Consider the following 20842-nt stretch of genomic DNA (forward strand, 5'->3'; position numbering starts at 1 on the left):
ATGATCCGTGGTAGTTTGCTATTATTTGGTTTTGCATTTTCTTGTCCTGAATATATAGCCTTCCTTGAAAATAGGGTAGGTCATTTTTGATGGAGTATTGGTCTCCCTTATTCAACCACCCCTGTTGAGCTGTTTGGTTCATCCGAGATTGAAGATCGGTCTTTAAGTCCTCCCAACAGGTGGTTTCGGCGATCTGGTTTCGGATCCGTTCTTCGGGAATAATGGCCACTGGCTCGGATGTTGTGAAAGCTTCTTTGTCCTCACCCATGCGTGACAGGGCATCTGCTTTCCCATTACGTACTCCAGGTCTGCAAGTAATGACAAAATCATATTCACCAAAGAAGAGAGCCCAGGGAAGCTGGCATGAGGATTGGGCCTTGGCAGTTTTCAAGTATTGCAGATTACGGTGATCTGTGATAACTTTGACCGTGTGTCTTGCCCCTAAAAGGTAGTGTCTCCAGGTTTTGAAGGCTCCTTTGATTGGTAGTAGTTCCTTGTCAGTGATTGCATAGTTTAATTCCGGCGTGGAAAACTTACATTGCCCCGTGTCCGGGTCCTTTTGAGATAATACTGCTCCCATGGCTATGCTGGAGGCGTCTGTTTGGACCACATCTGGCAGGTCGGGGATGGCTAAGAACTGGTGCTGTGGTGAAGACAAGTTTGAATTCCTGGAAGGTGTTTTCTGCTTCGGGGGACCAGAAGAATTCCTGATTTTTTTCTCTGTAGGGAAGTGATTGGATGAACTATTTGCGAAAACCTTGGGATAAACCGTCGGTAACAATTGGCAAATCTGAGCACACTTTGTACTCCTTTTGTGGATGTTGGGGATGGCCACTGAAGGATAGCATCCACCTTGCGGGTGTCCATGTGAACTCCTCGTGGGGTAAGCATGAAGCCCACAAATTCAACTTCTGTGACATGGAAGAAGCATTTTTACAATTTGTCAAACAGCTGATGCTGACGAAACTTTCTCAGAACTACCCTTACATGGCCAATAGGATGCTCTGTGGATGTTGAGTAGATAAGAATGTCATCAATGTAAACGAGCACGCAAACGTCCAATAATTTGTGAACCACATGGTTCATGAAGAATTGGAATGCCGCTGGTGCATTACATAAACCAAAGGGCATGACCGGATACTCGAAAAGTCAGTATTTGGTTCGGAATGCCGTCTTCCACTCGTCTCCCTTTTTAACTCTCACAAGGCGGTAGGCTCCTCATAGATCCAGTTTTGCGAAGATTTGAGCATTCTTTACCTGATCTAGCAGCTCCGGGATGAGTGGCAGGGGATATCTGTTTTTTACTGTGATTTGGTTCAGGGCTCTATAATCTATACAAGTTCTTAAGTCGCCCTCTTTCTTTGGTACGAAAAAGAGCCGAGGAGGCAGGAAACTTAGACCGACGGATGAATCCGTTAGCTAGGTACTGATCCAGATAAGACTTCAGATGCTGGTTTTCTTGCTCTATTAGAGCGTACATTCTACTCCAGGGGATTTGTGCTCCAGACACCAGATCGATCTGGCAGTCGTAAGGTCTATGTGGAGGCTGGGAGTTTGCTTGCTCCTTTTGGAACATGTCCAGGTAATCCAGATATTCGGGAGGTAGGGAACCAGAGAGCCCCAGGATAAATTTTGTCTTGAGTTCATGGCTCTTCACGCTTTTGTGGTAGCAACGATTGGCGCATTCTTGAGGAAAGGTCAGCACTCGTGTTCGCCAGTCGATCGTGGGGTTATGGGTTTCCAGCCAAGGCCTTCCTAAGATCATTTGGAACTGAGGAGCCCCGATAAGATCGAAAGAGATTTCATCCCGATGACCATCCTGACACATCAGCATGACTGTCGGAATGTTGCGTCACTGGGCCGGATGACAACTGAGAACCATCCACTGCTGTGACGTTTTCCGATTGTAGCTTTTGCTGGAGGGGAAGGCCTATTTGTGCAGCCAGATCTTGATCAATATAATTTCCCACCGCTCCACTATCAATGTATACCTCCAAGGCATGTACCTTTGACGGTTGTTGGTGGTTGACCAAGAGTACCCGGATGACAAGATGTGAGGTCTGTACAGATTACTTCTTTTCGCTCGACAAGTGGACCCCTACGCTTGTCGGGCATTGGAGTTTTCCAGGTTTTGTTCTTTCTCTTCGTTGCCGTTATCCGTTGCACCTACTATTCTCTTGGGGGGGTTTACCGGGCATTCCCGGAGGAAATGTCCTGCTCTTCCGCAGTATAAACAAGAGTTGTTGTTATCTCCTCTTTTCTCTTTCTGCCTTGGAGATAGGAGCCCACAATCCCCTGATCTGCATAGGCTCGGATGGTTCGTGGGCTTTGACTAGATTGTCCCGGGGTCGCATATAGACTGACCTCCCTTCAGTTCTTGTGCGATCCATTTTTCGGTCCTGCAACCTGTGGTCCAGCTGTACAGTCAGAGTGATGTACAGTCAGAGTGATGTACTCTGCGCTTCACTCAATATACACCAGCACGAGCACTCAGATCTACACAAAACCAAGGCCTTGCGATCCCTAGATTCAAGCTCCACTCTGCTGGAGGCGCTAGCTTCCCTGTCCTGGCAGCCAAGCTCTGGAACACTGTACCACTCATGATCAGAACGCTACCTTCATTCAACCAATTCAAACACAAAGCCAAGCTCTGGTTAGCTACATCCTACTAATAACTGCTCCTCTGTATTGGACGGGCCATCCGGGACCCTGCTTTGTTCTGATGATCGATGCCCGATTTGTAACGTCTATTGTTTACTTTGTTGCAATCTGCTGGGACCTTTGTGATGACATGCCCCACATGTAATGTACTGCTCCTTTACTTGTAATGTAATGTAATGTTCTACTAAGATATGCGCCCTGTTGCCCCTGGGCCTGGCCTGCGCTATACAAATAAAACAAATACAAATGCACAGCATTCAGGAGGGTTGGCCACTTGGGCTAGAGCATCCTTTAGTTCACCATGCAATCCCCGGTAAAATAGCATGGTCCAATTCTCTTCTGGCCAATTTGTCTGTGCTACGAGATGATTAAAGGTAGCAATATAAGTCAGCAGATCATGGTTTCCCTGTCTGAGGGACAATTGTTTGTTATCCAGGGCTTGTCCTTGGGTGTGTCTAGCAAACAATTTCTCCAGTTCTCGTTGGAATTCTCCAAAGTTCCGGAGAAGAGGATCATCCTGATTTACAAATGGTATCGACCAGTCCGCTGCGCTGCCTCCCAAGTATGAAAGTACAAAGGCGACTCTTGCGCTATTGTTAGGAAAGGCCCCAGGACGGCACAAAAAGTGAAGGTGACATTGGTTCATGAATATGGCATACTTGGTAGGATCGCTGGTAAAACCTTCGGACGGGGCCAGTGGCACTGCCCCCAGGAGGACCACTTGAACTGGTGGTGATGGCTGCGGCATAGGAGTCTGTGCAATTCCAGGTAATGGAACCTGCCCGGCCTGTGTCTAAAGCATCTGCCTTGCCAAGACATCAGTTTGTTCTCAGGCTACAATAAGGTCCCTTCTTAAGGCATTGGTTTCTTGTCTGGAGCATGTACTTCGGCCCGCAGTTCCACCAGCAATTGGGCCAACTCGTCAGTGAGATGTCCATAATGCCCAGGCAGAGATTCAGAGTGTCTTCGCGTTCTGTTACGCTCACCTGGTCTTTGCGGGGGCGTTGAGGCACGGTTGCAGCCCTCCCTGGACTTGGCTCCCCTGGATCAGGCTTCTTCCCCTGCTCTGGTAATGTGGACTGGGCTGGTTGCTGACACTGCCAGTGAGAGAGTGCGAGAGGCCGCGTGAGAATGCTGTGGTCGGACTGTGATTTCCCTCGAACCCTTCTTCCCAGAACTAGATGAGCATGCGTTTACCCATATAGTCTCACCTGTTTATTTATGAGGATGAGCTCTCCGTCCTGCTTCTCAACTGCAGGGGCGCCTTTAATGAACCTAGTTTCTTCACTGGCCCATGTGCGTGGCAGCCCAGACCGGCTGTGGCTGATCTACTTCCAAGATAAGTGTTTCGCAACAATGATTATTGTCCGTATCCTTTTGCAATGTCTTTTTTCCATGATTATTGTCCGTAACCCTTGTAATGTCTTTCCTTTTCCCCAAAAGGTAGTGAAGGGCCCAGCGGAGTCGCAGCGTTGGAAGCTAGTCCAAATGGGGGCCGGAGGAGTTTACGATGTCCCAAGAAGAAGGTAAGTTTGGTTCTAAGGTCAAGCGCAAGGAATGTGTTGCGCGCGACCGTAGCGTAAAGTATTTATGTTGTTTCTAACCTTGTTTGTCCTTTTCTCCTGCAGGGATGACCTGGCGACGTGTGACGAGAGGCAGCTATCTGAAGGCCTGCCGGAGGTTGCTGGATGGATGGATTGGCGAGGATGCTGAACGAGACGAGCTCCCGCGTAGCTTAGACGCCCGGAAAATAAGTGAGGATGAGCTCCGACTGCGGTGACTACTGGAATCAGGTAAGATGCGCTTCAGGCGATGGTATCGCAGGAATCAGCTAAGATGCGCTTCAGGCAATGGTTTTGCTGGAATCAAGTAAGATGTGCGCTGGAGAGGATGTTGCTGGCGTCAGGTAAGCTGCGCTTCAAGCGATGGTATTGCTGAAATCAGGTAAGAGCGTTTCAGGCGGCTGTGAGCGGTACGCTGCTATAAGCAGACTAATGCGAAGCGCTTGCATGGGGGCGGGGCAGGCTTATATAGCCTGGTCCCAGCCATGCCCCCTTGGCTCCGCCTTGTGGCCTCACCTTGCTGCACCCAGAGGATGCTGCACGTGCTGCCCAATGTTTTCCTATGGCCACGCCTGATCTGGATGCACGTGGGGAGCCTGCAGGGGCGGAAAGAATACGTGCACCAGAAATAAAGTGTGCAGAGCACACTTTCTCATGAGCATGGCGCCAAAGGCGCCAGGACTTGGTCCACCTGGACCCTTTATATGAGGGAACTAGTGGTCCTTGCACAGAGGCCATGACACCGGCATTGGGTATTAGGTGGGAAACTAACTCATTTCGTTACCTGGGGGTCAATATATGGCACAAACCTAAACGCAGCCTTGTAAATAATACTGTCCATGCCGTTGAAGGGATCTCTGCATCTAAGAAATTCTGGGGACTACTACCACTCTCGTTGATGGGGAGAGTCGTGTTAATTAAGATGGTGGCGTTACCACGGCTATTGTATTTTTTTTACTACTATCTCGTACTTTATCCCAAGTGCATTTTCTAGGTTCCTGGACTCTCTGGTGAATCGATTCATCTGGGGAGGGAAGAGACGCGGGATCCCATTGGCTGTGCTCGAGATATGCGGATAGACGGGTTCAGCTGCCGTGGTTTGTATAATTTGGCTGCACGGGCACAATACTTGGCTACATATCTCTCAGATGAGACGACCCTTGATAGTACGCTGATGCCTGGAGCATTGAGGCCAATAAACCTAAAGGTCTTGTGGATTGCGGAAAGATGTCTTCCGAGCAAGCCGGCACTGTTCGTGCTGGGAACACGGATCTGGAACAAGATTAGAAGGGCCCTCAACATAGAGCATGTATACTCGCCCAATATGCCTCTGTCGGCGTTCCTATGCAGAGATCAAGGTGCTCTATCCTTGTTCAGGAAGTGGGAGGGAATGGGCCTGGCTGCATGGGGTGAGGTCTTTAAAGAGGGAGTGTTCCGAGATTTTTTGAAGATGATGGAGGACTATGGGCTGAATAAAGAACACTTCTTGGGACATATGAGGGTTGCCAAATTCCCTAAAACGCACTGGTCCATATGGCACGAGGAGCCTAAATGCGACAACACAATGGCTGCCCTCTACAACTTGGAAGACGGTTGGAAACCTGTGACACGTATATACCAATGTCTTATTGAGGCAGTGAGTGTGCACGTTGCATGGGAAGCAGACTTGGTGTGCGTGTTCGATGATAAACAGTGGGACGCAGCAATGTTGTTCCCTAAAAAAGTGTCCAGGAACGCACGCTTTAGGCTCGTACAATGAAATGTTTTATATAGGACGTACATGACCCCCGCATAGCATCGCACAATTCCGTTGCCCATGGTGTGCTGGGGAACCGGCTGACTTTATACACATGTTTTAGCTATGCCAGAGGGTGAGCTCCTTTTGGCACCAAATCCAGAGTGCTTTGGTGAAGGCGGGAATGAATAGGTACAAGTGGACTACCAGAGAAGGCCTCCTTGGCATGCATCCCTGACTGGAAAAGACACGACATGTAGTCAGGCTTATGGAATTGGCCTACAAACTAGTTAAAAGAAGAATAGCCATGTCCTGGAAGCTTAACACAGGCCCCAGCTATGCCCTATGGTGGAGAGAGCTGGTGGAGTGGTCCACTACGAAAACAGCGGAATAGTATAGAGCTCTGAGGCGTGGTATGATTGCGCCTACTACGAACTTGGAAGCATGGAGGGCCCTTTTGCAGGCAATATTCTGCCAATATGATGATAAACCGCCATGTAGGCTGAGGCATACACCCACATGGATAAATTACGCTATTGCATAGTTACATTTGATCAACACCGGTATGATTTGAGACAATTTTAAATATGTAACTCCCTTAACATGTTACTCTATGAATTTGCCTACCATGTGCCACTATTAGCAATGTGTAGGTTCGCCTCTGCTGCCTAAGGAACCCTGTAGTTTGCCCTACATTTGGTTGTTCATCTCTTTGTTGTAATTGTTACATAGTGTTTGTTTCTTGATGTTTTGTCCTATAACCAATAAAAAGATAGAAAGACCAACAGTTGGCCATCTTTTCAAAACTCTTATGCTTCAGACATAGAAGCTTAAGAGCCACATGGAATTGAGACAATGAAATCTTAACTCTACCTGAAAACAGTGAGATAGTAAAATAATGGTAAATTGATCTTTTGTGAAAGGAGAAAATCTGACGCCTTAGGGAGAAGGTTCAGTCTTACTCATTAACAGCGCTGGCATGGAGGAAACCTTTTAGTCCGTTTTAAGATTTGTAGGACTGTATGATATTGGGTTGCTTCCGACAACACATTCCACAATAAACAGGAGTATTTAGTCAAGGTGTAAGTCAAAACTAATTGGCCATTGCAGTAGGCAACCTAATGCAAAAAATGTCACCCCTCCTCCCCCCGCAGCATTCAGTTTCTTGCTCTTCGAATCAAGTCGGAGAGAAGATGAAGGGGTGATTTTAAGCCCTGCTTTGGCAGCCAGAACTACAAGGCTTTCAGGAGTAGGATGCACTGAAAAAACCTCTGACTTGACTGAGCCAGTCTATACTTTACCAGCTCCTTACCCACTATCTGGGTAGAGCGTGTCTTTTCCCTAAGCAATCTCAATGGGCCTGAGATAGCAGGACAAAAGGGTTTCATTCCTGGGACCTCCATTCAGAACATCTGTAAACTCATAATTGGTCACTCTTTTGGACAGGGTCACAAGCCAAACAGACTATCACATTCGCTATGGTCTTTCCCTAGGCTCTAGGCTTTGGGTGGAAATAGTGAGAGGCTTGCATAAGGTCCAGGTCTGGCAAAGTACCTAGCCCACTGGCACCACATAGATCTGAGGCCAGTTCAGTCTGGGCGGTGTCCTCCTGGTAGAATTCCTTTGGGAAATACACATATTGCACGAGGTGAGTGGCAGACAAAGGGTACGAGCACTCCATTCTCAAAGTATTTTAATTTTCCAGATAAATTGCAGCCTGAATGCAGGAATAAACTCTGATGACACACTGATGCTCCTTTGGTGCCGTCGAACAAGAGACGCAACTATCAGCACCTGTGAGCACAGCCGATTGCTCTGCCACAAAGACCTAAGACGAGTGGTGTTTACAACTGCTGGACTTTCCTTGCCATCGAGTGGAAAAAATGGCTGTCTTTCCGCTGCCACTGCCTTGCTGTAAAGGCGTGGGGAATCCTGAATCTTCATTCGTAGCCACCAGCACCCAGGCCTTTTAAAAGATTGGTAGCGTATGAGTTATACAGTCTTCCCTTTGTGGAAGGACCCAGAGAGGAAGGTTACCTGCTACTCCATTTGAGAAGAATCCTTATGCATTCCAAAGTGGTGTCACTTCTTTTTTGAAGAGGTGGAAGAGGGGTGGTGCAAGTTACTCCTAGAGCACGCTGTCTTAGTATGCTTTCTTTTTTTACTATCTCTTCTATGTTCCACATCGGTAGACCAGGATTCAGCCTGCTCTTGTATCTCCATGATGACCACTTTTTCTCTCTTAATCTCCCAGGGCCACTTAGAATGATACCATCCATGGACATGGAAGGGGTTGGGAGTCGCCATTGTGTAGGGCAGTAAAATGTTTCGCAATCAGTCCTCGCTGTTGCAATCGGTCCCCAAACACCAGATTGCATACCTATTGGTGGTCCAACACCAACATATTAGCCGCAATCTTTGCAGGCTTCAAGTCTGAGGCACTCCCAGATCCAGGCATAACTCAGCTAGACATCTGTGAAGAGCTATGTTCAGAGGAAACAGCATGCTGGGTGCAAGGAAAAAGGAACTGAGGTCAGGAGGTGTGGTCCTATATGCATGGAACAGGATGTCGTCTCCGGTGTCATGGGGTCGATGGTCCCGACGGCACTTGGCGCGGATCTGCGCCCCCCCCCCGCGCAGGCTAAAAACGGGCACAGGGAAGTTATCTATGAGGAATATATGGACAGATGCAATCCATTACAACCAATAGACTAGAGAAAATGCAAGTAAAAGTATCATAAATCATGAAATCAAAACCCTTTAACATAAAAATAATATCAGGTTGCTAAAATTAAACAGTAAAACAGATGCTCACCAATGGGAGTTCCAGCATGCTTCATCTCATCTGGCAATAATTCATCTCCTTCTGGCCAGGATATTGACAATCTATCTGGAAGTCTAACAAACAAAATAGTCAATATTTGCTCTACATCATAAAAGCAAAGTATATAACTATACATTTAATGTCAACATACTTAGCCATTTCATCTTCAATATATTTTTTTACTGCACTAGTTGTCACAGCTCTGTCCAGTTTGGTTATTGGAATGCATTTTGTTTCACCATATAAAGCTTGAGGTTCCTGGATAAATAAACCCAAATTCAATACAGAATAAAACAAAAACATACAGTACATCAAGAAAGATTTTCCACAATTCTCAAAGACTGTTAAAGGTTAATGAAATCTATTTTACGCGGAAACATTGTCTATACTTGGTGAATGAAACAAAAGAGAGAAAATACTATTTAAAATAAGTGTCAAAGCCAGTGTCTTGGCCTTATCGAAGGTCGGACGGGAGTGGGGTTGGGGGGGTACAGGGAAACCTAACCCTGAACCCCATTCCATAATTTCTGAAAGCAGAACCTTCACTTTTACTATGCATTAAGGTGCAGAGACCTGGCAGTCATTATTTTGCTTTGCAGATCGAGATACAACCAAAAATAAAGTGTGTCACTCTCCCAGTAGAGCCAGGAATGCTCACAGCCGCCGCCCGCAACAGCAAAGTACCAATGCCACAAAGAGACTAGCTTTATGAGGCAGAGGAAAGGGGAGCATCAGCAAGTGATGAACAGAGGTGCGGCAGCAGAGCGAAACAGCACAGAGCTGCTGGCATGACAGGCCAGCAACACTAAGCAGTAACTCTCCGAAACAGACAAAACCACCCAGGACACCAGGAAATAGAGATGAAGATCTTCCCCAGTACTTATTCTTGACCAAAAGAACTGTGTGGATTTGCACCACTGCCATAAGGTTCAAGCAACAAGCCTGCATGGAAGAAGCAGGCAGAGCCAAGAGCCCTCTCAAAGTTTTGCTTCAAACACATACACGCCTTGGGAGGAGGGAGAAGGCAGTAGATCGGCTAGGGACCAGTGGACACCCAGACACAGGGGATGGGAGTATAAGCAGGAAGGGGAAGTTGTGGGCTATTCGGGTGAGGTCAGCAGTGGAGATGGACCAGAGGAGAAAGGAGGAAGAGCTGTTTCGAAGAGGAGTTTGCTGGACAAGGTGAGCTACTGGTTGAAAGTGAAATGTGTTCTGCAGTGTTTGTGCTAGAGTCTGGGGAGTGTGATTACAAATAATTATCTAGAGAGCGATTGTGACGCAAATGTTTCTAGGTGAAATAAGGGTGGCTGTGTAGTATTGTAGTAGGAGAGGAGTAGTGGTATACCTGTGAGGAGAGTAAAAGTAGTTATGGGAGGAAAATAGTGGAAGTGGGAGGTTTGGTAGATCAGAAGAAGGACGCAGACTCTGATTAAACATTCTACTCATGATTTTATTAAAGAATATAGACAAGGCCCATCTTTCCCTATTCTACAAGGCTTATCAACCTAACAAAACTAAGGTGCTCATCATTAGGCAGTGAATGTATGAAATGAAAAACCGTCCACAGTCCAACTCTAGCCGATCTGACTCTAAAGCTATTCTTTAACAGCTTAAAGATAGAAGAAGGCCTTCCTTCTCCTGAGGTTTCGTGACTTGTCTCTCGGCCCCTCTTCAATAGATGATCTTTAGATAGTCTCTAGTAATCACTTTTACCAGTTCATTTAATGTGGTCTTGAATTTGGGTTTCTTCTCCTGACTTTCCTTATAATGATTGTTGCTTTTCTCCTTCCCTGGGTTCTTTTTCCAACAATTAGTTTTTCACTCTGGGATCTTTCTTATTCTTTTGAACAGTTCATTTTCCTTAAATGTTTTGTTCTCGGCTTCCTGAGAAACTGTCCCAACGTTTGAATAATTGTTAAACTACTCTTTTAGGACTGACTTTTCTAAGTCCCTTGGACCTTCTTGATGACATGCATTACTTACCGTAAAAGCATTTCTGATGATTGTGTCTGCTTAGATTCACATGCTGTGCATATAGTCCGACATCCAGTGGTCACCGCGGAGTATTGCATCTTGTCTTTCGAGAATCGAAAGGGGGTGTCGACATGGGCGTGCCTGTAACGTGACGTGTAGAGTACCCAAAATCCCTCACGCCTCGCGGTCCCACCGATTGTTTTTTTCTCTGCCGCGAGGGAGCCTATGACTATCGTGAATGACTACAGAAAAAAGAGAAAGTAGTAAGACGTCTATGATCCTTCCATCCGAGCGGGGAGGAAGGGTGGGCGCATGTGAATCTAAGCAGATACAATCATCAGAAATGCTTTTACGGTAAGTAATTCATGTCTTCTGATGCTTGTTAATCCTCTTAGAATCACATGCTGTGCATAGACTAGCGACCAGATCCCTGAGTTGGAGGTGGTATGTGAGAAGGAACATGTTAGGGAGAATTCTCTGTTTAGGCTGAATTTCCTAACCTAGTGAGTCCCCCAGCAGCTTTGCTGGATTTCTGGAGTTTGTTTTTTTCTCCTGCCAAGAGTGAGTCTCTTTTCCTCAAACTCTTGGACATGATTTGAGGGTTTCCTTTGACTGTTAATGTGTTTTATGGGCTATGGGGTCTTTTACTCCATAGGGTCTCATGTGTTTTTACAATGTGTGTTACACAGCACCCTCAGTGCAGTGACACAGGGGTGTCATAGTGACACCCCACCATAGACTCCATAACCTGGGACTGACTACTGTCTCCCAGGGCATGTAAAGTCACCATTGACTTTACTAGTCCCAAATTATGAACAGAAACCAGTACAAACCATCATATTATGGACGTACTGGTCGGGGCAATTCGATTACCCCGGGGTCTGTTAGTCGAGGGGGCACGTCTCCATCCCCCCTGATCGAGTTTTGGCTGGTGGCAGTGGATACTACTTTTTATATTCGACCGCAAATATATCTCTATGGGATTTTCCCATTGTTCGAGGCTACCAACTTTAATTATTTATTTCTCATAGCCTCGAACATACCGCCGGTTTATTTATTTATTAATTCGCCGGTTGGTATTTTTTGCCAGAACTGGAATCTAAAATGGCGTTTGTGTTCTCTTCTGTGACTCCAACCCAAGTCGAGCCCTTTGTTCCACTTTTTGGTGGGCTTCTCCACAGAAGCCTCCAAAAGTGGTGCCACTCTGTCTGGGTACCACGGGGGGGTGCGGGAGGGGGTTTAGGCACCCTGGACTGAGTTACCTTGGTAACTCAAGTCGCACTCTTGTGTGATTGGCCCAAGTGGTGAGCCGGCCGGCTCACCACTTAGCATGTTTGATTGACAGCTAGGCTGAGTGAATGGGGGTGTGCTGCATAAAAGCAGGGCTTTTGGGACTGGAACTTCAGAAGTCGCCACAGGACCTGAGAATCCGACGAGGGAGAAGCTGAGCCGACCTGCTACGACGACACCACCGGTGGAGCCCTGCGGAACCGACTCACCACTTCCCGACGACAGAGAAGATCTCCCGGCTGGAGAGTCTTCTACCCCAGACTGGTGGGCACAACCAGTATATCTTCTTTTTCTCGCATCCCAGGACGTCTTGTGGTCAAATTGCCCGTGCCAAGCACCCCGGCAACCGGATAGCCACTTACCACTGGACCGCAAATAAAAGGACCGCTCCTTTTAACTGAGAACTCCGCGGCTGGTTTCTTCCCTGACAGTGCAACAGACTCCTCCCCGACGAGATCCTCTCTTCCCCCGGACGAAGCACCGACTTGCATCCGCTGCCAGGAACAACTGCCCCCGCTGGAGTATTCTCACCACTTTAAGGTACCGTGTCCGCCAGGCCCCCCTTTCTAAAGATTGCTACAAGGTAATAATCCCTTAACCTTCTGGGCTGGCCGCCTTGACCATCTAACTGGTCCCTTTCTTTTGGTCCAACTCTTTCTGAACTGATTTCGAGACTTTTGGGCACTTTGAACCGTGTGACCTTGGACACATTTCGACCAGTCTCTTAAAGTGAGTCCGGCCTTGGTAACTTTGACTTTACGGTTTTAACCTACTTCTTCTCCTACTGTGTTCTTCTGAAAGTGTTGGGATCTGTTTCTATCTTTGCTCTGCCTTTCTCTCCCTTTTAAACCGATTGATTAGAGTGCCATCTTCGTTAACAGCTCACCGCTGTCTGAAAATAAGTGTTGCTTTACTTAAGACTTGTCTAACTAATCGTTGAAGGGAGTGTGTATCTTTTAGTGACCGTGTTTTTGAACTGCTTGATATTAGTGCCAGTGTGTTTTATTAGATGTGGTTTTAAAATAAATAATTATATCTCTTTTACACCAAGCTCTGGTCAGTGTTTGCTTGTTCTACTGTGTTCTTTTGACCTATTGTGAATACTCTGTATACTGCCTAACTCTTCTTGAGGGAAGTCTGACTGCTCAGACACAGCTACCAAGTGAATCTGTGTGGTACAGACTGCTACCAAGTGGGTTTACTGCCAAACACCTGTAGTCTTAAATCTTTTGCAGTGGTCCCAGAGGGAACTGCACAGGTTTCTGCCTAACAGGACAGTAGAGAAAAGCGGTCTTAGTACTGCTTGTCCCACCTGAGAATCAGACCTAGAATGAGTGTCTAGGCAATAGTGTTTTGTAAAGGTGTGCACAGAACTCCAGGTTGCCGCTTTGCAAATTGACTCTAGGGGAACATTTGCAATTAATGCTATAGAAGCCCCAGTGCCTCGAGTAGAATGTACTCTCGGGCTTGAAGGGCAGTTCTCTCTTAGCAAGAGAGAAACAGTGTGATGCATTTAACAATCCATTTACAGATAGTAGATTTGGAGACAGGGCCTCCTTCTCTACCTGCTGCCACTGAAACGAAAAACTGATTTGGTTTTTCTTAGTGGTCGAGTTATTTCCATGTAAAACATGACTGCTCTGCGTACATCCAGTGTGTGCAGGCTTCTTTCTCCCATGTTTGAGGGGTTCTGAAAGAACGTTAGTTCTATGGATTGGTTCACATGGAACCTTTAAATGAATTTAGGCGCAAACCTAGGGTGAGTGCGCAGATCCACCTTATCTTTGTGAACTGTTACAAAGGGGTCTAGAACTGAGAGCGCTTGTAGTTCATGGACTCTCCTAATGTAAGTAATGGCTATAAAAAAGGCAGTTTTGTAGGTGAGATCTTTTAGACTTGATTTATGCATGGGCTTGAAAGGAGACCCCATAAGTCTAGTCAACACCACGTTTAGGTCCCATCCGGGAGCTGGGTTAGAAATGGGAGGGTGAATTCTTTTTACTCCGCCAGGAAAGCCTTAATAACTGGTATCTTCCACTGCAACACCTTTTGTTGTGATGTAGTGTAGGCTGAAAGAGCAGCTAAGTGAACTTTTAGTGAGTTAAAGACTAGGCCTGAGTCAAGTAAATGAGTCGGGTACAAAACAATTTGTAGGAGAACATTCAATAGGGTTGATGCTCTTAGAGTTGCAACAGATAACAAAACGTTTCCACTTACTGGAATAGCAATATCTTGTGTTAGGTTTTCTTGCCTCCCTGAGTATGTCCATACATCTCTGAGGGAGTTGCAGGTGCCCGAACTCTATGACCTCAGAAGCCATGCCACTATGTTCAATGTTTGCAGGCATGGGTGAAGAGTCTCCCCATTGTCTTGTGAGAACATGTTGTACGGGCAAGGCAGTTTCAAAGGAGGAGATAGGGACAACGCCTTCAGATGAGCGAACCAGGGTTGGCGGGCCCACATGGGAGCCACCAATATCATTGTGGCTGGTTCCTGGTTCACCATCTCGTCGAGTAGGGCAGTCGGGGGTGAAGGGGGCGGGGTAAACAAATTTCCCTGACCATGTTATACTGAGTCCGTTCCCCTTGGAACGGGTCTGGGGGTACCTGGAGGCGTAATCTTGGCATTGAGCGTACTCCAGAGTTGCAAACAAGTCGATCTCTGGGAAGCCCCATTCTGCGAAAAGATTGCAGACAATGTCTTAGTGTAACCGCCATTCGTACTCCATAGGTAATGGGAAATCTCAGTGGAGTAAGTCTGCCAGAAGACGGAGTTCCCCTGGAACATGTTGTGACAACAGGAATATGTTGCGTTTGAGAGCACACTTCCAAATGTTCTGGGACAGTTTAGACAGCTCTGGAAAGTGAGTGCCCCCTTTTCTGTTCAGATTGTACAATGCCGTGGTGCTGTCTGTGAGGATCAGGACCGTCTTTCCCTGCAGTTGTGTCTGGAAAGCTTTCTGTGCTTTGAATACTGCCAATAGTTCCAACAGGTTTATGTGGTTGGATGCTATGTCGGACGACCAAACTCTGTGGACTGTCTGTTGAAGCAGGTGAGCTCCCCACCCTAAGAGAGATGTGTCTGTAGTTACAGTGGCCTTCACTGCGGGGGTGGTGAAGGATTTCCCCTTCAAGAAGTTTTCCCTCGACCACCACCGTAGCGAGAGAACAAGGGCTGGCGCGAAAACCACTAGATCGTCCCATTGTCTGCTGGCCTGACACCACTGGCTGTTGAGCCACTCCTGTATTGGACGCAAGCGCGCGTGAGGAACTAAAAAGCATGACGCCATCATTCCCAACAGTCACATAGCTTTGCATACTGTCACCTCTCAACTGGCTACATATTGAGGGATTTGAAACAGCATGTTTTGGACCCGCTCGTTTGAATTAGAGCCCCTAGAAACTGTGTGACCTGGCTGGGGTCTAAGCTGGATTTCTTTTCGTTGATGTAGAATCCTAGACTGCATAAAAGATCTATAGTTTTGTTGGGTATTTGACAGGCAGGTTTCGTAGGAATCCCCTGTTATGAGCCAGTCGTTGAGGTAAGGATAAACTGGGATGGATTGCCTGCGCAGGTGTGCTTCTGCCACTGCCTGTATCTTTGAAAATACACTTGGTGCGGAAGCTATGCCGAAGGGTAGCACTTTGAACTGATAGTGCTTGTTTTGAATCATGAATCTGAGGTATTTTCTGTGTGACGGCAACATTGATATATGAAAGTATGCATTTTTCATGTCCAATGTTGCCATGTAATCCTCCTGTGTGAGCAGGGGAATTACTTCTTGCAGAGTGACCATACAAAACTTTTGGGGCTTCACAAATTTGTTGTCAGGGCGTAGATCTAGTACAGGGCACATGGTGAGTTCCTTTATGTGTACAAGGAAGTGCACTGAATAAATACCCTTGTTTACCTGTAGAAGAGGTACGACCTCTATGGCGCCCTTTTCCTGCAGGGTCTCTACTTCTTGTAGCAGGATTCGCAGATGTTCTGGCGTCAGGCATCTTGCTCGTGGCAGTCTGAACTGTGGGGTCTGGCTGAATTCTATACAGTACCTGTGAATGACGGTCTTTAGCACCCACTAGTCTGTAATTATGCCCTCCCAAGCTTGAAAAAACTATGTTAGCCGGCCCCTGACTGGGGAACATGGGAGGGGACCCGGAAATACAGATCATTTCTGGCCTGAGGCCGGGGAGCCTTGAGGGGTACAGTTCCTGCGCCTTCCTGTACCGTGTTGTTGCCCGCTTGTGGGGTATGGGGTGTTGTAGCTACTGAATCCTTGGGAAGAGGACCAGTTATTCCCCAAGCGGTCTTGATTTTGAGGGAATTGCTTCCCGCGAAAGGAACATCTATTCCCGCTCCTCTTCTTTGTGAAGGTCTCTGGGTGATCTGATCCAGAGTCTTAAGGTTGTCATGCTCCTTTTTTGCAGTTTCCACTGCCTTTCCAAATAAATTAGTATCCGCCACTGGTTTATTTATAAGTGAAGCTCGAGTCTCTGGCTTGAACCCAGAGTTTTTTTTAGACAGGAGTGCCTTTTCAGGAGGGTACCTTGAGCCAAAGACCTTCCGGCCGTTTCCCCAGTGAATAAGGCAACCCCTGCTCTTTTCCTGGTAGTTGTAACAACCAATGAATCTGGAGTAGAATAAACCCTGATGTAGAGAGGGGTCAGAGGGGGGAGGGTCGAAAAAAACTTCTCCAGCCTTGGATTCACTGCTCTAGTAAGTGCAGGTGTTAATAAAGAAGGGGCCAACCTCTTTTTAATTGAATTTAGTAGAGGAATAGCTTGGCTGGCAGGAGGTTTTTCTTTCAAAATGTCCTCCACAAAGTCAGCCTCTGGAACGGCTTCCTGAGTAGCAATGTTGAAGTGTTCTGCTGCTTTCCTCAATATGGCATTGTAAGCCATTTGATCATCCACTTCAATTTGAGCCTCCTCCTCAGTGTACATGTATTCCTCCTCATCTTGAGTAGGGTCACAGACCCTCTGCAGTTTAGCCACAGGGAGAGGGAGGGGTTTTCCTCCCTAGACCTCTTGGGTGTGGACTTCTCAGAGTTCAACAAATCTCTCTAGCCTGTCCATACATCCTTCAAATTTGGTCCAAATAGATGAACCAGAGCGGTCCAGGGATGGAAAGGACTCATATAGTGGATCCTCCGTTTGCAAACGTTGAGATTATTTCTTCAACGACCAAGAAATCCCCTCAGGAGCTTCCGAAAAAGTATTTTCGGGGTTCTGACGGTTGACGCGTGTCCTTATGTTTGTCTGTAGGCCTTTCCGTAGGTTCCGGTAAATCTTTCGGCCTATCCTTGGGTTTCGACAAATCCCTGTGCTTGTCCTTGGGAATCGATGAATCCTTGAACCTTTGTTTATAAGAATCCGCCTAAATGATCCTGGCGATGCTTTCGGTAATCACTTCATCATTGGGAGGTTCTGAAGTCCGGGCCTCTGGTTACACGACTACTTTCGGCAGAACCGGGGCCTTTTCGGCCGTGGACACCTACGTCCGATGCATCTCGACGGGATGGTGGATATTGGGGTCAGCGCCCTTTGATTTAGTAGGCCCAGTCGCAGGGCACACCTGCGGTTGCGGGCAGGGCTGCTGACATTGACGGTCGGCGGGCAGGATCGAAGCTTTCGGTGTGCCCGTTGGTGCTATGTGTTAGGGAGATTCTCTGTTAAGGCTAATTTCCCAAACCTAGTGAGTCCCCCAGCAGCTTTGCTGGATTTTTTGGGGTTTATTTTTTCTCCTGCTAAGAGTGAGACTCTTTTCCTCCCACTCTTAGACATGATTTGAGGTGTTCCTTTGACTTTGTATGTGTTTTATGGGCTCCTTTACCCCATAGGGCTTCATGTGTTTTTGGTATGTGAGTTACACAGCACCCTCCGTGCCGTAACCCAGGGGTGTCGTAGCGACCCCCAAACATAGACTCCATACCCTGGGACTGACTACTGTCTCCCAGGGCATGTAAAGTCACCATTGGCTTTACTAGTCTCAAATTGTACAAACCATCATATTGTGGACGTACTGGTCGGGGCAATTAGATTGCCCCGGGGTCTGTTGCTCGAGGGGGCACTGTCCAGTCCGCCCCGACCGAATTTTGGCTGGTGGCAGTGGATACTACTTTTTATATTCTACCGCGAATATATCCCTATGGGATTTTCCCATTGTTCGAGGCTACCACTTTTTAAAATAGCCTCGAACATACCGCCGGTTTATTAAATTAATATAAATTCACCGGTTGGTATTTTTCGCCGAAACTTGTTTCCAAAATGGCGTTTGGGTTCACCTCTGTGACTCCAACCCAAGTCGAGCCCTTTGTTCCACTTTTTGGCACGCTTCTCCACAGAAGCCTCCAAAATGGTGCCACTCTGTCTGGGTACCACAGGTGGTGTGGGAGGGGGTTTAGGCACCCTGGACTGAGTTGCCTCGGCAACTCAAGTCGCACTCTTGTGTGATTGGCCCAAGTGGTGACCCGCCCGGCTCACCACTTAGCATGTTTGAGTGACAGCTAGGCTGAATGAATGGGGGGTTTCTGCATAAAAGCAGGGCTTTGGGGACTAGAACTTCAGAAGTCGCCACAGGACCTAAAGAATCTGAGGAGGGAGAAGCCGTGCCGACCTGCAACGACGACGCCACCGGTGGAGCCCTGCTGAACAGTCTCACCACTTTTCCCGACGACAGATCTCCAGCCCGCAGAGTCTTCTTCCTTTGACTGGTGGGGATAACCAGTTTGCCCGTCTTTTCGCTTTCCTGGACCATCTCGTGGCCGCCTTGCCCGTGCCAAGCACCCAGTCAACCGGAATACCACGGTTTACCACTACAGCGAAGAAAAGGGTGGTACCTTGTAACCGGGAAACTCCACGGCTGGTTTCTTCCCTGGCAGCGCAACGACCTCCAGCTTTCCTCCACGTCGAGACCTCTTCTTCCTCTGGACGAAACACTGACTTGCAACCGCTGCCAGGAACAACAACCCCCGCTGGAGCGTTCTTCCCATTTTCAGGTACTGTGTCCCGCCTGGCTTCCCGTGCGACAGATCATTCGGGGTGACAGTAAATCCTCGACTTTCTAACCTGGGTTAGCCTGGGACCTGTTAACTAACTTTTCATGACTCAATCTTTTGTGAACTATCTACCAAGACTCTTTGGGGATAACCCCACTGTGTGATCCTGGACACATTTCCCATGGTCTCTCTAAGAGTGGGCCTTGCATTTGAACTTCCTTGCTCTCCAGTTGACTTTGCCTAACCTGCCTCCCTGTGGTTCTTTGAAAAGTATTGAAATTTGTGTGCTTTCATAACTCTGCCTTTTTCCCTCCCCTTTTAAATAACTTATTAGAGTGCCATCTTATGTTAAGCACTCACCTCTGACTAAAAATAAGTGATGTTTCTCACTAAGACTTGTCTAATAAGTAATCAGGGTTGTGTATATAATAGCGACTGTGGGCCTCATTACACGGAAGGCGGTAAGGGTTAACGGTTACCTGTAATGGTACCGGTGACCGTTAACCCTTACCGCCTTACTACGAGGTCCCTTTGCGGGTAGGTACTTTAACGCCTGCTGTTTAGCAGGCGCTAAAAACCAACCCGCAAAGGGACCCAGGGAGCTAATTACGGTACCGCAATTTGCGGCACCGTAATTAGCGCCTTCCCCATTCCCACAGAACCCTATGGGGCGCAAATGGTAATGCGGAAGGGCAATGGGGGTAGGGGGAATTACCGCCCCGCCAACTTTGGAATAGGGCGGTAATTCCCCTTTCCACCGAGGCGGTGCCGGTATTTTACCGGCATGGACCAAGGGGCTAATAGCTCCTCCGCCTACCGTGTAATGAGGCCCTGTGTGTTGAAATCACTTACCTCTTTTGTGCAAGTGTAATTTACAAGTGTGTCTTTAAATAAATAATTATATACTTTTACACCAAGGCTCTGGTCAGTGTTTGCTTGTGCTACTGTGTCTCTGTACCTATTGTGTATACTCTATATACTGCCTAACTCATCTTGAGAGAAGTCTGACTGCTCAGCCACAGCTACCAGTTAAATCTGGGTGGTACAGACTGCTACCAATTGGGTTTACTGCCAACCACCTGCAGTCCTAAATCTTGTGCAGTGGTCCCTAAGGGAACTGCACAGGTTTCTGCCTAACACTATGGACCGCTTCAACTTTTTAGTCGAAGACGTCATTGGGGTTGTGTCTTTAGTGTGGGGAACATGTGCGTCTATGTCACCAGGGTGTACATTCCCCATAGCAAGACTTGGGTCTTGCCTAGTGAGGCTGGGGACAGACGGCGCAGAGCGAGAATGCTCCACAGAGAGGTCAATCGCCTCCGAATTGGAGTTGAATTGGAGTTGAATTGGAGGAGTCACTCAACCCCTCGTCACAATTGGTGGTTGTGGCAGCGGGAGAACCAGACTCGGCCTGCAACATTCCGTAGGCCACCCACCGCTTAACACGGTGCTCCTTCAAAGTTTTTGGGCACAGGAACTTGCAAGCCTCACAAACCGACTTGTTGTGATTGAGGGGTAAACACCGGTTACACACAGTGTTTATCCTTCCAAGGGAATTTGGCCCTGCAAACAGGACAAAACCTCTTCATAGCTGAGGAAATAAACTGTGACGAATAGACCCATGGAACAAAGAGAGGAAAGGGAAAGGCATTCTCAGAAAGGGAAATGTCCACCCCGACCCCACTCTCCCTACTGCGTAGGCCGGCCAGAAGGCCCGACCACGTGGTCCGCAGCGCCGACCGGACCACGTCCGGTGAAGATCCGTGTAGCGTCTTCGGCGGAGAACTGGAACGGCCGTC

General features: G+C 47.6%; 1 protein-coding gene across 2 annotated transcripts in view; it reads right to left on the reverse strand.

The window, feature by feature from the left end:
* Positions 1-20842, reverse strand: part of SMCHD1 (structural maintenance of chromosomes flexible hinge domain containing 1) — a 3133956-nt gene that overhangs the window by 2271271 nt on the left and 841843 nt on the right. For both annotated transcript variants that reach the window (XM_069620859.1, XM_069620860.1), the window contains exons 15-16: positions 8934-9040; positions 8774-8856 (exon numbers count right to left, since the gene is read on the reverse strand). In XM_069620859.1, coding sequence (XP_069476960.1) covers positions 8774-8856; positions 8934-9040 — 190 coding nt within the window. The remainder of the gene's footprint in view (positions 1-8773; positions 8857-8933; positions 9041-20842) is intronic.

This window comes from Ambystoma mexicanum, chromosome 5q (assembly GCF_040938575.1).
Source record: "Ambystoma mexicanum isolate Mex_15411 chromosome 5q, UKY_AmexF1_1, whole genome shotgun sequence".
NCBI classification, from domain to species: domain Eukaryota; kingdom Metazoa; phylum Chordata; class Amphibia; order Caudata; family Ambystomatidae; genus Ambystoma; species Ambystoma mexicanum.